This window comes from Lobosporangium transversale (genome assembly GCF_002105155.1).
Source record: "Lobosporangium transversale strain NRRL 3116 chromosome Unknown BCR41scaffold_2, whole genome shotgun sequence".
In the NCBI taxonomy this organism is placed as follows: domain Eukaryota; kingdom Fungi; phylum Mortierellomycota; class Mortierellomycetes; order Mortierellales; family Mortierellaceae; genus Lobosporangium; species Lobosporangium transversale.
In genome coordinates this window covers 283,698-298,753 of record NW_019028980.1, presented here as the reverse complement: position 1 = coordinate 298,753, position 15,056 = coordinate 283,698, and the positions used below count along the sequence as shown (strand labels likewise).

At 42.7% G+C, this 15,056-nt stretch overlaps 4 protein-coding genes across 4 annotated transcripts; 2 read left to right on the top strand and 2 right to left on the bottom strand.

Moving 5' to 3' along the window:
• Window positions 1–81: 81 nt before the first annotated feature.
• Window positions 82–2,434, top strand: BCR41DRAFT_418263 (hypothetical protein; the record flags this gene model as incomplete). The annotated part of the gene is made up of 1 exon (XM_022029601.1): window positions 82–2,434. The coding sequence occupies exon 1, from the start codon at window positions 185–187 to the stop codon at window positions 2,432–2,434; it is 2,250 nt and encodes a 749-aa protein (XP_021885842.1). The 5' UTR covers window positions 82–184.
• Window positions 2,435–2,487: 53 nt separating this feature from the next.
• Window positions 2,488–4,181, bottom strand: BCR41DRAFT_383041 (hypothetical protein; the record flags this gene model as incomplete). Its single annotated transcript, XM_022027408.1, has 2 exons — window positions 2,994–4,181; window positions 2,488–2,504 (listed from the first exon to the last, which is right to left on the bottom strand). Exons 1-2 carry the CDS (start codon window positions 4,168–4,170, stop codon window positions 2,488–2,490), a joined length of 1,194 nt encoding a protein of 397 aa, XP_021885841.1. The 5' UTR covers window positions 4,171–4,181.
• Window positions 4,182–5,583: 1,402 nt separating this feature from the next.
• On the top strand, window positions 5,584–11,715 carry BCR41DRAFT_383039 (hypothetical protein). The gene is made up of 5 exons (XM_022027407.1): window positions 5,584–6,177; window positions 6,287–7,591; window positions 7,696–8,574; window positions 8,690–8,856; window positions 8,986–11,715. Exons 1-5 carry the CDS (start codon window positions 5,646–5,648, stop codon window positions 11,692–11,694), a joined length of 5,592 nt encoding a protein of 1,863 aa, XP_021885840.1. The 5' UTR covers window positions 5,584–5,645; the 3' UTR covers window positions 11,695–11,715.
• Window positions 11,716–11,756: 41 nt separating this feature from the next.
• On the bottom strand, window positions 11,757–13,151 carry BCR41DRAFT_418260 (hypothetical protein; the record flags this gene model as incomplete). The annotated part of the gene is made up of 3 exons (XM_022029600.1): window positions 12,941–13,151; window positions 12,806–12,817; window positions 11,757–12,707 (listed from the first exon to the last, which is right to left on the bottom strand). Exons 1-3 carry the CDS (start codon window positions 13,124–13,126, stop codon window positions 11,760–11,762), a joined length of 1,146 nt encoding a protein of 381 aa, XP_021885839.1. The 5' UTR covers window positions 13,127–13,151.
• Between the last annotated feature and the right edge of the window lie 1,905 nt (window positions 13,152–15,056).

Here is a 15,056-nt window from a genome sequence, read left to right as displayed (position 1 = left end):
ATGAAGGCACTTTTATGATACGCCGTCATTGTCACTTTAATTAATGCGACGGACTGCTCGCTATCCTGCAATGCATGTGTTTTTTTTTTGTTTTTTTTCTTTTGTTTTACGAACAGTTACTGTTTCCTACCCCTCCATCTCATTACACTTATTCCACTTCATTCCATTCCATTTGTGTCTGTGAATGGCAGATGTGCTCATGTCTCGTCCCTCGTCGGCCACGTTAGACACAGTGTCCCTATCGAAAAATTCCATAACAGGCCCATTCTCGCCTTCTCTAAGTTTTACTCAACAACTTTGTGTGCCTAGTTCAATTACCGACAGTGCAAACGCTTTGATCCTTACTCTAAAAACGAACAGGATCCCTACTACTGCTGCAGCGCATGGTATTAGACAGAGTTTCGATTCAGGGGGAGCAATTACGAGCAGCAGTGACAATGATCTCAGTTCCAGTTCTGGAGATATTCCTAGCTCAAGACCTAGTCCATTATCTATTCCAGAGATTCTTCAAGAAATATGTCTATATCTTGATAGATCAGCATTGAACTATGCAAGCCGTGTCTCCAAGCAGTTCAGAGCATGCAGTGCACCATTACTCTGGACAAGTATTCCTCTACAGGCGTGGGAGAATAAATTTTTCCAGGAAAACTGGCACCACCATGGGTCACAAATCTTGTCACTTCATTGCGGACCAGGCACAGACCTTGGACGTGTGAGCTTGTATTGTCGCAACTTGGTAGTACTGGACGTGTCCCGAATCCGCAATTCGATCAAAGAAAGGGCCGATGCCAATAATGATAATGGTGGTCGCATTCATCGTCAACAAAGCGTCATTACTACTCCAAGAACAACTGAGAATGGAAGAAAACCGACGATGACTATGACTATGACTAATCATATTGCTACCACGTCGCCACCAAAAGAGACCTACGACTCGTTCCTCCAAATGGCGGACGATCTTGTACAAGTCATCAGGGCCAATAAGGGCTTGCGCTCATTGCAATTAGAACCTCAGGGGAGATTCCCTCCTCACTTATTGAGCGCGCTTTCCCAGCTGGATAACCTTGAGATGCTGTCGTTGAATGCATGGAGGGATTTTCAAGAATACTCGTTACAATTAATCATGGAAATGTGTCCAAAGCTATTTCATCTCTCATTGGGCGAAAACGATTTTACACAATTCACTCTTCGAGCTCTCTTTGATTCAGATCAGTCACGGCTCCACAAGCCAAAGTTGATCGGCACAGCACCTTCCGAGACACATATCCTATTAGAGAGGTATGACGACCCAATCAAAGGGCGAAATGGGTCAGCAATGCCTCAGTATCAAGATCCGCTAGAAATATATAGTAAGAGAGCTGCTCTTTATACCACAACCTTTATACAGGATCCAGCATTAGATTTGTGCCCAATGACTCCTACAATAGCTATGACTCGTCCTCAAGATCAGCACCATATGCATCAACTAAGCATGAAGGGGCAAAACTTACCCAATACCCTACAGAGCCAGATCAGATCGCTCTCTCTACATCAAGCAGGCCTACGTCAAGAATTCCTCGTCAATCTAACACGCCAATGCCCTCATTTGCAACACCTTTCATTACTGGATGGATGGGGGTTTTATCCATCCTCGCGTTTCGCATCCATTTTGTCGCAAGTCTGCCCTAATCTTTCCAAAATCGAGTTTCGAGGACAAGCCATGGATCTTCAGGATGAATTCTTTGTCTCGTTGTGCCGACACAATCCTCAGTTACGATGGCTTCATGCTGGGGGAACAGGATTTACTCGAGGCGCGTTGGATGCAGTCCGAATACATTGTAAAGACATTGTGAGTTTGAATCTAGACGGCACTCGTGGTATCCAGAGCCCATCTTTAGACCATTTGCTTCGAACATGTGTATCACTCAAGGCTATAAGCGCGCAGGGGGTAGTGTTGAATGGTCGCGATGTAGGAAATCAAGGTACAGAGATGTGGGCATGTCGAGGACTGGAGACGTTGAGGCTAGACATCGAGATTTATGCCTTCACCCCTGCCTCTGCTGTTGCTCCAACGGAAGCAGAGCTTGTGTTCGATAGTGTCAAAAATGTACGCAAGCGTGTATACGACCAGCTAGCAGCATTAACGAGGCTGAAAGTATTGGGTTTAGGGGGGGGGCATCGTGTAGGGGGGGCGGAAGCAGGTATAGATTTGACATTAGAGAGTGGTCTGGAGGCACTAGACACATTACATTGTTTAGAAAGATTGGATTTACGAAGGATGGTCAAGACGCTGGGATGGGAGGATGCAGCATGGATGATTGAACATTGGCCACGCCTGTGCTTCATAGACGTGAGTAAAGATCGAGCCTCTTATAGTCGAGGATATGAAAAGATTAATAAAGCAATAGAATGGCTATCCCAAGTCCGACCAGGGATGGGTATATGCCTGTATTAAAAAAAAAAAAAAAAAAAAAAAAAAGAATTCAGTCTTAACTTTTATTGTATCGTCTACTCATAACTCAAAACTAAACTAAATTAAACTAAATTAAAAAAAAAAAAAAAAAAAAAAAACTACCACACAAATATATTCCTATTTTTTCTATGAACAGCTCGCATTAACTCTATGTCCGCGTTTGAATCTAAGAGGATACCCAGTCCCTGAAGTCGCGGCCAGACTTTGAACATCCAAGAGATTTCCGCACTCCTGATTGCATGGTTCAACCTCTTGACATCTAGCCGTTCAAGAGATCTCAATGTCACCAATTGATCAAGACCTGTCAGAAGTGACATTTCCAGAACATTCACTCCTCTGTCTTTCGACCCTCCACTTAGTTGTAGAGACCTCAATTGAGTGAGGCGCGCCAACTGCTGATAGAGTTGAGTCCTGATACGATCCGGTTCCCCAACAGGGTAATGAGTGCGTTTGGGCAGCAATATTTCTAAATAGAGTGATTTTAATTCGGTGCAGGCCCATTGATCTGTTGGTTCCATATCCCGAGGATTAAAATCAACACCATGAGCATCCAGATGAGTCAGTCGAGGACAGCCCATTAAAATCGCAAGAACCGAGTGACTGCTGAGAGAGGGACACAATCCGATGTCCAGAGTATCAAGTGTTGATCCACAGTGTTCGATCATGACCTTGACATCGTCGTCCGATAAAGCAGATCCTGAGACTTTGATTTCTTTCAAATGAGGCATTGTACAGAACAAAGTTTGAAAGAAATCGTCTGTGATCGATTGGTTTGTAAGATTAAATCTTTCCAATTTGGGACAGAATTGTGCAAGCGACATCATAAACCCTGTCGACAACCGGATACCAAAGCAACCTTGCATTGACAATACACGCAAGTCTGGGCATTGGGAAGCCAAGTTCAAGACGAGCTCGTCATGGAATATGACAGCTCCATCTAATACCATTGCTCGAATCCTGAATGGCACAATTAAAGTTTGCTCTTGCTGTTCTCTCTTCAGCGAGCTCGATTCCCTGTTCAGATTCTCAAGTTTAAAGGGATAGAGTGAATTATGACCTAGTGATAAAACTTCAATTTGAGGGCAGGAACGCAAAATAGCCTCCAATGCCTCAGGATAAATACCCTCCCAATGCTGTAGATACAGCTCCTTCAATTCGCGCATCTTTGCAATTTTTTCTGTCACCATCTGGAATGTAGTCCTATCTAATCGGACTTTCAGAGTTTGTAGAGATTCACAATTATGTTCAAGGATTCTTTCCAGAACGGTGCTACTCAAGAACCGCATCTGCTCAATATCAAGGTGAGTGATGCCTCGGCACCAAGGTGCTGCTATAGCATCGAGCTGAGCCTTGGCACTACAAGTAATTCGACGAACTCGAGAAGCGTTTCGAGTCAATCCTTGATGAAAGCCTTCAAAAACCCAATCTTCTGCCGTGATGAGGGACCAAATCTGTGATTGGCAGAATTGGGAGAGGGTGAGGTTAGGCGAAACAAGCGCCCCATGAAGAATATCCGAGTGAGATAAGAACTGGAAGACCAGTCTCCAGAGTTCGAGTGGAAGGTTGAGATAATCTGCTTCAAGCGTATTAAGGAGAGGCGGTGCTGTTGTAACTGTTCCTGTTGTCATCATTGTCACCGCACTGACACTCTTGTCAGCCGATGACCCCAACACAGCAGTTGATTTTGCGTTCAGGATTTCCGGATGTTGTTTTGTCATGGTGATGGATTGTCATGAAATGAAAGAAATGATGATGTAAGAAGGAAAGGGTATCTTTAAGATACTAATTAGAGCCCCTTAATGTAGAGCTTTCAGAATTCTCTAGAATGCTGTATGCAATTAGTGGTTCATAGAGCTGTCAATACCTATCATTATTCACAAGACTTTGGGGAGCCAAGGGATATGAAGCCACTCATGAAGTTATCCCAAACTGCTTAGGCATGAGAGGCATGTAGATTATTGATTTAAAGTCCAGTGCCAGTTGATTTCTTGGTTGTTTTAAGCTCACGACAGTGTCAAGGACGCTCAGTCATTGCGTTTCAAGCGCGGCAACAACTGCCTTCAAAGCGTAAAGTAGATTAGTTATGGTGCTACTGATGCTACTACACAACGCATCAATAATACTGGTAGTGGCCCCCATATCATTATACCAAGAAGCCTATAATAAAAGTTATAACAGGACACCATGTCAACTTAGATTCAAGTAGCACATTCATCGTCCGTTCTTACAGTACAAAAGGCATCAATGTGTTGCTGGTCCAAGAGCAATTGGCGACACTTTGGCTCTGCAAAAAAAAAAAAAAAAAAAAAAAAAAAAAGGAAGAGAAATAGAAATAATACCCTTGTCATGGATATCTCATGTTTACTAAGCTTCAAAGTGTCCCCAATATCCATATACGACGCGGATGACCGGATTCATAATTCATGTAGTGATAGCGAATACAAACCTGAATGCCTCCCTATCTCTACCTTCATTATAGCCACATTATGATGCAACGCTATCGGTTTATGCAGGTTGTGCCTGTGCCTCAGTTAATGACTTGATAAGCTACAAATGTATATGATGCCTATCTAATACTTTGTATGTTTTCTCCGTCGTTTCGTCCATTATTTGCTCCTGCAGTCTTCCTGTAGTTACCCGATAGCACTGATTCCTGAACAGAAATACTGATACAGCGGTATGCGGGCTATGTTAAGCTTTGACACAAATTTCAGTGTCTGCTGTAGACCTAATGAGGTAGATATTTAATAGTTTCTTTTCCTATTCAGAGAAATATTTGTAATATTTAGGCGCATTTCTCAAGTAAGGGCAGTTATTCCGCCTTGACATCGATGTAGTCACCAGACAGCCTTATAAATAACGTTGATTCCAAATCCAATCCTTTTTTGGTAGAAATGGTGACACGTCGCGGGGTTCAAATTTTAAAACGCGGCTGTGGCTTTTTGTACCTTTTCTTGAGAAGTCGCGTCGCGATTATTTATTTTCATGACTGGCACTTTTCAAGGCTTTTCATTGCATCCAGTTCACCCATCATTTCAATTTGTCCATTACCAACTTTCCTATCCCTTATTAATCGAGGATATTTGTCTGTGCACTTGTGCACTGTATATTGTGTATTTTTTTTTTTTTTTTTTTTTTTCTCTCTTTGTACTTTTACATTTTTACATTGTGAAGCAGCCACCTTGTTCAACATATGGACAACATTCCGATTCAGGCACGACCTATCGCAAGACCTCGTTCAAATTCACGAAGAGTAGGAGGCTCACAGCGCATTGCAGGCGATGCTCATGAAAACCTTCATCCAGCAGCTGGTTCTCTTCATATAGTCGACAGCTCCTTCTATGAAGAGAGTAATCCTTTCCTGGCAACCAGCAAACCAAATCTCTCTATCAATCGGGTCCCTTCAAAGCAATCCAATGCTGACATTAATACTATTACCAGTACTAATACTACTTCTACGGAGTCTATACCATCCCAAAGTGCCGATGTACCGACGCCTACGACTGTACTGCCTTCATCACCAAGTACATCGCAACAGCATATACAGCCTGAATCTCGGAGTAGATCAAAGAGTCAACGCTCTGGATATACAATCGATTACCGCAAGGTGACTACAGAAGATTTGAAGCAGGCCCGGAAAGAATTGAAAGCCTGGGAAGCCAGCTTTAAAGCGACCCACCAACGTGCAGCTACTCAGGAGGACATTGCTAAGGATGACGTTATGGGTAAGTTTTGAGATGAGTTGGATGCATTGAAGGTTGTTGATCCATCAGCTTTAATTTTTTTTTTTTTACATGAACAAACTCTAATCGATGACGTGTATAATATTTCAAGTCAAGAAATATAGGACATATGGAAAGATCAAGAAAGCGTTGGCAGCAAAGGAAACAAAAGTGCCAGAAAAAACCACAGAGACTTCAACAGGACAAACAACTTATGCTGAAGCCTCAAATGACAGTACAGTGCCTCGGACTCCAACAAAGGAGTCTCGGACATATGATGCGACAGCAGGGATGAGAACACCATCCAGGAAACAGGAAGTCGAATTTGTATCACCTCGCAAGGTCGTCAGCACAGCTGGTTTTATGTCACCCAGTCGAAGCAGTAAAAGTGGAGAAGATCGTTATCAGTTCCTTGCTGGCATCAGCACACCGAAATCACAGCGGATCAAATCCAATGGTCCATCGCCATCAAAGAGTGGTAGCAGTAGGAGGTCGATGGCTCAATCACCTTCTCTCAAATCACCTTCGAACCTCTTTACTATCAGTGAACACGTTGCGGAGAATGCAGAGCATTCATCTGGATTCCCAGTATCACCAACAATTAGAGCTGCGGCGATCCAGCGGCTGCCTCATTCTACTACACCCTCTCGTTCACCTCGAACTCCAACATCAATGAGGACAAATAGCCTACATCTGCCTAACCCATTCCAATCGCCGACACGTCCAAGGACGTCACCACTCTTTGGTGGTATGAACAACCGGCGTCAAAGGAAAATACCTAGACCATCAGCACCCGTCATTGCAGACCTTGTATCATCATCTTTGGCTATGCAAAGTTCCCAAGGATTCAGTGCTGATGAAGAATGGAATGTGGCTAGTTCCTCCCAACATTCAGCTGTTCAAATCACCCCTCGAACACCTGAGGCTGATATGACGGGAACAATCAAAAACATGGCAGAATTGATGTTGCCGACTCAATCAAGTCCCTCACGCACTTCAACCGTACCTAGGACACCAAGCCAACAACCCAGCCTGACATTTTCTCAGACAACTCCTGGAAGTGCCAGGTCAGATGTTGATCTCTTTGTTGTGCCAGCTGGCTTTCATTCGCATTACAGGAGGCGGACCATCCGATCTACTCTGCTTATGGCTAGTCAAGAAGAGGATAAACAATTTGAGGAGGAATTTTTAGGAACCCATCAAGAAAAGAATGCTAGGGCTAAGGTGGCCTCAAGTAATGATACTAGTATTCAGGATGCTCCTCTAAACGGCGTTGTCGTTGAGCAAGGCAATGACACAGACTGGGCTGATTACAACAGCGAACAAGATATGATGGAGCAGACGCCGTTTGGCCCAACCCGTAAAGCACTGCCAAAAAAACGATATACCCAGAAGAGATCGACACGTCTTCACAAAAGTAAGTTTCACTGATGGAATTTAGATTTGGAGCTATATATGAGGATATATTACTCATAGCAGCCTTTTAATTCTTGATGTCTCACGCCTGGTTTATGGAAATAGTTGCTGTTGCGCCCTCTGAAAAAGCTGAAGCAGCAATGCGTGCTACTAAGCCTTCATCCCGTTCACGGAAAGCGCCGAACTCTGCTGTGCAAGGTAGTGAAGAGGAGGATAACGATGAGGAGGCAACAATATCTCAAGAACAAAACATAAGACAGGAACAAACTAAGGCAGATGGGGCTGATGCTAGCATTATAGATGGCGTTAAGGAATATGGCTGGGGTGACTCGAATAAACCAATGGTCAAAAGTGATAGAAGCACTCTATCCACTACTGGTCAAAATCGAGTTGGATCCCGTCAGTCGACCAGCAAATTTGGAGGCCCTGTAGCTGATGGCAATTATGTTGCATATAATCTCCAAGGCCGTGGCTTCAAGAAAGGCAGCATTCGTGGCAAATCACGTTTCGCGAACTCGAAATTCAGAGGCTATGGAGCAGGAGGACCAAGTACCGGCCGAATGCCATTTGATCAGGAGAGTTGGCGCACGGAGTTCGATAAGGATATTGAAGAGGCCGCCCTGGCGATGACTTTAGCTGACAAAGACATGTTAATTGAGGATGACGAAGAAGACGAGGATGACACACCGTGGTATGGTAATGTCAATGATGTTACTGATCCGTACGTTGTGACACTCTCGAAAAAATATTTGCAGTCACATTTTGGAGATATTGGCGATCCAGATGAGTATATTGAGGAGATACAGCTGAGAAACGAGTATAATAGCGATGAAGATACGCAGAACAGCATTGCTGAGGGTTTTCGAGTGAATCTAGAACATGTTTTAAAGAAAGTGTGGGGTTATCCATCTTTCCGGGAAGGGCAGTTAGATGCTGTTAAGAGAATCCTAGCTTATGAGTCGACGTTGCTCGTTCTGCCAACAGGTTCGTGTCTTACCATTCTTCTTGTAGTATGTAACAACACGCTAGGTACTAAATGCTAGCGACCCCCCCTTTTTTTTTTAAAAAAAAAAAAAAAAAAAAAAAAAAATCTTGGCAGGCAGTGGAAAATCCCTTTCATACCAACTCCCTGCGTACATCTTCTCCAGACTTGGTATACCAAGTCTAACGTTGGTGATTTCTCCAATGATCTCTCTTATGTATGATCAAGTCAAATGTCTGCCTCCAAGGCTAGTTGGAGCTTGTTGGACAAGCGTTGAACAGTCGGTAAGTTTTTCTTTTATTAGCCTTTCTTTAATTATTGAATAAGCGATACCATAGATATCGATATAGTATTAAAGCGTGTCATTTGGAATTTAACATTATCACAATATGAACCATATTCCTTTTGAGCAGCCGGCTCAATTCAAAGATTTTATGGACAAGTTGACTTCGAACGTCATCAAGATTCTTTTCATTTCTCCAGAAAAACTACAAAGCCAGTCTTTTCTAAGCTTGGTCCGAGCAAGGCGTTTACCTCGCATTTCTTTCCTCTGTGTGGACGAAGTGCATTGTCTCTCAGAATGGTCTCACAACTTTCGACCAGCCTATTTGCTTTTGAATCAAGTCCTCAAAATGGATCTCAAATCACCATGTGTGCTTGGATTGACAGGAACGGCGACAGAAGGGACCAAGGACTCGATTTGTGCAATGTTGGATATTGACAGGATCAATGGTGTACTTTCTGGGCCGGTGATTCGTGAGAATCTCGCCATGACTGTGTCTATGGAGATTGAAAGGGAGACCGCCTTGCTTAACTTGCTTCACTCGCCACGGTTTGAGAGAATGGACTCGATCTTGATCTATGTGATGAAACAATCACAAGCGGACGCACTTGCAGGGTTTCTGCGCGTACGCAATTTCAGTGCTGAAAGTTACCATGCTGGAAAATCGGCTCTTGACCGTCAGCGGATCCAGCAGCGATTCATGAACAGTAGTTCACAAAAGAGTGCACTCTCTGGAAGTCAATTGAGTGCAAGGCCTATTGGTGCAGGCATATCAACAGGCGGTAGCGGAATTCGGGTTTTAGTCGCTACGATCGCATTTGGAATGGGGCTTAACAAATCCAATATCCGTAGCGTGATCCATTACTGCATGCCCAAGTCATTAGAGAATTATATTCAAGAGATTGGACGATCAGGCCGTGATGGAGCGAGGGCCTACTGTCACATGTTTCTCAACCAGGATGACTATCTCCGATTAAGAAGTCTGGCCTATGCAGATGGGATGGATTGGGGGACTGTTTTGCGATTGATCAGACAACTTTTCTCGAGACGAGGGTTTATGAGCTCTTCATCAGTTCAAGGACTCGGCGGAGTGAAGAGCAAAAAAAGGCGTGGACAGATGAAGGACAATGATGATGAGAATGGAGACAGTGATGGAACTTCTACAGAGGACAATGGCGTAAATCACCCTGGATCTAAAAAGCGAAAACAGAATGATCACCAGGCCCTGAATATCAGCGGATCAAAGTCAGGAATAAAAAGCGACCGTAAGGAACAAAATATTGTTTTATCTACGTCCAGCATATTGGTCATTCCCCCACTAATCGACAACAGTCTGTTAAGGACCAATAAGTATTCAAGGCGAAAGAGACTTGTTGTGATCCGTGAAGAGTTAGTGGAGGAGGATTTTGATATCAAAAAAGAGGTTCTTGCAACATTGTTGAGTTATATTGAGCTGGACCCGTCTCAACCAATCAAAGTTATAGGATCAATCTCTGCTAAATGCACAGTAAAATTTTTGCAAACAGCAGAAGAACTTTCTGAATTAGCAGAAAAGGTTCCCTTGGTTGACATTATTTTGAAGCAAGGTGTTATGACAGGACATAACACAGGTGGATCTGGCTCCTCATTTGGAAAAGGACGTAAGGGCAAGGCAGGTATTGCAGGGACCACTCTCTCGATGGCATACTGCTGTGATACGATGTCATTGTGTCAGGAAAGTGAGCTGTCGTTTACAGAGCTGATTCAGGAGCTTCAACAATGGAAGCGTAAGAAATGGGTCGTGTATGAATTGACAGATCCTGGGTTGTGTGTGGAAATCCAAAAGGAGCCTGAGGAGTGCATGTTGGAGCTTCGAAAGCAGCAGGAACAGAAACAAAAGCAGGCGGATGAAAACGTTGGAATGAACATGGATGTGGATTCTACTGATGAGACAATAGATAGAGATGGCGGACAGGAACGCAACTCTGAGACAAGCGAAAAGGATTATGATGACTTCATCAGGATGCTTGCGGATCGATTGCATCGAAAGCTTTGTGCAGTGGAGCGTGTTGGTGTCGCCAAAATTGATCGAGTCTATGAACTATTCCAGTCTGTGGCAACGCCCACATGGCAAGAGCAAAAAGTTCTTCAGACCACGGAACAGGATTTCGATGAGAATGAGGAAGTTAACAACGGTAGCTTTGATGGAGATGATGGGGATGGTGATGAAAGCAGCGAATATGATGAGGATATTGACCCAGAATATATTCAGATGCGATTACAAGCCAAGGCAGAAGCCAAGGCAAGAAAAAAGTCTGTTGTTCAGGCTCGGTGTCGTACATTTAATGGTGTCCGTGGCGTGACAGAATCCGAGATGGTGTTGCGACATGGCATTCAGGAATACTTTGCAAGGAGATCAGGCGAGGGCATCGGTGGTTTGGATGCAGAAGATTCTCTTTTTGATCAGGATGAAAGCTTGAATCATGACCAGTCTGATAGAGTGATGGATAAGACGATTCAGCTGTATAACTACGAGGTCGATATAGTGAGGGATCTACAACGTAAATGGCGCTCAGCTGTAGAGGTGGATCTTAAAGTGTTTTTGAACCAGTTGTGGCACCAGCAGACAGCAATTACAGAGAGCCATAACAACAGCAAGATGATGGGGGATTCACCTCGAATTGTGAGTAGGATTTTTCATGGTATCTCAAGTCCGAAGTACCCTGCATTGGAGTGGTCGCGGCACAAGTATTGGGCCAAATATGTACACTATGACTTTGCACAGCTGATGCGAATGGCCGACCAGATTATTAAGGAGCAACGACGGCGTGCCTCTCAATTACAACAGCAGCAGCAGTAACCAAAGAAACCGAAAAGAAACAAATAAATAAAAAAATAATAAAAAAAGTAAAACAATTCAATAGTTTATTGACGCTCAATTTTAATGGGTGTGGGTAGAGGAGGAGGAGTAAAGCTTGGAATAAAGAGGGACGTTGCGAAGGATCGTAGACCAGCAGCTAGGGCTTCCTTTTTAGATGTCTGCTGAAATCCTTTCAAGAGCACTATCTGGGGTTCACACGCAATGGCCCTGAGAAATAATTTTGTCCCATCCAAAGAAGTATCTAGTTTGATGATGGCGCTACAATCCTTATTAGCTCCGAGTTGCAGGGATAAATTCTCCAGCGCAATTGTTCCGATGTAATGACCATACATTCCGTGCTTTTCATGTTTTTCATCGCTGTCTTGTTGCGCTTGAGCTTGTCTTGGTTCCTGTTCTTGCTCCTGTCTCTGATGCTGTATTTCCTCCTGTCGTGGCTGCTGTGTTTGTCCTTCTTGTTGCTGTCGCTGTAGATCTTTGTTTTGGTCAATTATTTCGTGCCTAGGGTCCTTAATCGTATAGGGTTGATTGAGGTTCTCAGTTGAAGGGAAGAAGACTGCTAGGGTGAGATCGCCTAAAGACAGCGAGAGTTGACTAGGGTTATGGATCTCTAAATTTGTTTTAAGCAACAGTTCGTAAGGTTTTTGTTGTTCCGGAAGACCTGTTGCTGAAGTTCCAATCACAATGTCAGCACACTTGATATCGGGCAGATTATTTAACCCTCTCAAGGTCAAATCTGACAAAAAGTCAACACCCTTAATAGAATGAATCCCTAAAAATCCGAGGTTGAAGATGATATCAGCAGAACCCTTGATAACAAAGGTATGATGATCTTTGGTGGCTAATGCGCCCACAAATTCAGAGAAGCCAGCTTGTGAAGTAGATGTCTGAAAGATGGTCATGAGAGAATTAGAGATACGGGATGTGACAATGCCCCCAGAGACTGAAGCTGGTTGATAAGGAGATACTAGTTGACCCAAGTCGATGCCTTTATCCTACGAAGAAAAAGAAAGCGCGCGCACATGTTATTCCAAGCTTAATATTATGCTGTGATTATTATTGTTTTTCTTCTAAAAAATATTGAAGCATGTACGTGAATAACGACCTATGGGTGTGCATGTAAGGAAAACAAGAGAGTGAGAGGGTGAGTCCATTTTTTTCTTATTTTTTTATTTATTTTTTTATTTTTATTGCAGTAACGTTGATGAGTAGCGGAGTAGACAGTTACACGAAGTCGGACTTGCTGGATAGGCCAGGTGAATCCGGGGATATGGGTGAGACGAGCAATCATATGGTCGGATGAAAGGGTGGAGGTCCAGTCGTCGGGTCCAGTGAAGTCGATGGCCATATCCTCGAGCTCGATATTCTTGACGACGCTAAGATCGAACTTTTGTTTAATTTTATCCAGAAACATGGTGTTCTTTGTCGGTGTAGCTTATTTTGCGAAGAGTAAAGAACTGAAAAAAAAAAAAAAAAAAAAAAAAGGTAGAAGTGACGACGACGACAATATTTGCGATTGATCCAATCGCCATGTTTCTCTCTACTACAACTGCATAAAATATACAAAACGGTATGTGACCGTTTCTTGTTTATGAGTGCTCATGTCACAGGCAAAGGAAATAAAGATATGTATCATAGAAACATGTTCATGCATATAATCCAGAAAGTGTGGCTCATGGTCAATGTATTCCCCCATTGACACCATTGCCCGCAACTCCAAAAAGTAAAAGTGTAAAAAAGAAGACATGACTTTAGCGTAGGAGTAATAATAAACGTATAAAAATATAAATCGGTGGGCTCAGAGTTCAGCTCTGCTCTCTCTTGCTTTTCATTTCTCTTTTTTTGGCTTTTTTCAGCCCTTTTCCTTCTTCTTTATTTCTGTTCTTTCTTTCTCTTCTTTTCGTTCAATTCTCATCGCCATCATCCCTTCACACTCCTTCTTCAAGCAACTCCAGAAGAATCTCCTTTTTCTTTTTTCTTTCCTTGTCAGAAGGTAATCTCATCGCGTCATTCTCATCATTCTTTTTTTTACCCTACACTCTATTGCATCGTCTTAATGCATATTTATATAATTTATATATTTAAAAGATGGAAAAAAAAAAAAAAAAAAAACGCAGCTTTATTTTATTTTATTTTATTTTTTTTTCATTCATGTTGATCTGAATTCAGTCATCATTTCACACAGTTTATATAGTCTGTTTGCTTACTGTCCCCACAACACACTTCATCATCTGTCAATTGAATTGCTTAACTGAACTATTTGCGTCTTCCTCAATCCTTCATTGGAAGAAAAAAAAAAAAACTTCCTTCCTTCCTTATGCTAGTACAAATACACAACAATGCGTGTACTTTGCTTACTTGCAAAAAGTTTACACAACATTGGGTTGGGCATGGTTGTACGGGACAAAAGTTCAATGTGTTCATTGGATTAGATGGTGTTTGTCTAATTTGTGATACCCCTGCAGGGACAGACCACGTCTCACATATCAAACACGCAAACAATCTTTTTTTTTTTTTACTGTCTACAATAACACTTGAATAGCTTTGCTTCTATTCTTCTCTTTCTTGCTCTCTATCATCTTCTACTTTGCTCTCTTCCTCTCCCTGTGCGTGTATGTCTGCTATAGAAACCTTTGAGCTTAAAAGGAGCTGGCTCTCCCATTTTATTTTTGTGGTTATCACTCGTCTTCATTTCGATAACTAATCATATCTCCTTTCTTTTCACATTCAATACGATAGTCTAGACTTTTTTTTCTTTTTTTTTTTTTTTTTTTTTTTTTTACAATCTACTCAGGGCAAGACGGATAATTCAGATAGGAAAAAAAAAAAAATTACAATCCTTTCTTCTCCATCTTCCCTTTTCTCTTTCCTTTCTTCTCAAATATCTTTCCTCTGCCATCTTTTTTGTCCTAAATGACGACCCCTGCCAGAGGAAGCTCACGCAATGCTATGGATGGCAGCGTGTCGTCATCACATCCGCAGGTCATTCTCTCGCCCTTGCCACCTCGGGAAACATATGAACCCAATGTTGCTACTTTTGACTTGTACGAGTCAGACTATCCATCTCAGAGCCCAAATCCACTCAATTCAACTACATCTGGTGGATGGGATAACCGATCTGTCCCTGCAGTAGCAGGCCCAGTAGATAATTCTATCAAGGTGCCTTTGGATCTGGATCTAGGGAACCTTTCATTGGATGATCACAATAATAAAAGTAATAACATCAATCAAGGACCATCATCATCTGCAGACGATGCCCATGATTTGAATTCTTCGCATTTGCACTATTCTGAGCCAGAGGCCAAGAAGCCAGTCGAAAGGTCTGGCTATGTAGATGATACTCG

Excerpts from the sequence above, each read along its gene's own strand:
- BCR41DRAFT_383039 (XM_022027407.1), top strand. The coding sequence starts at position 5,646 with ATGGACAACATTCCGATTCAGGCACGACCTATCGCAAGACCTCGTTCA. Across the intron at positions 7,592-7,695 it reads ATCGACACGTCTTCACAAAA|TTGCTGTTGCGCCCTCTGAA; the intron begins GTAAGTTTCACT and ends TTATGGAAATAG. Across the intron at positions 8,857-8,985 it reads GGACAAGCGTTGAACAGTCG|CCGGCTCAATTCAAAGATTT; the intron begins GTAAGTTTTTCT and ends CCTTTTGAGCAG.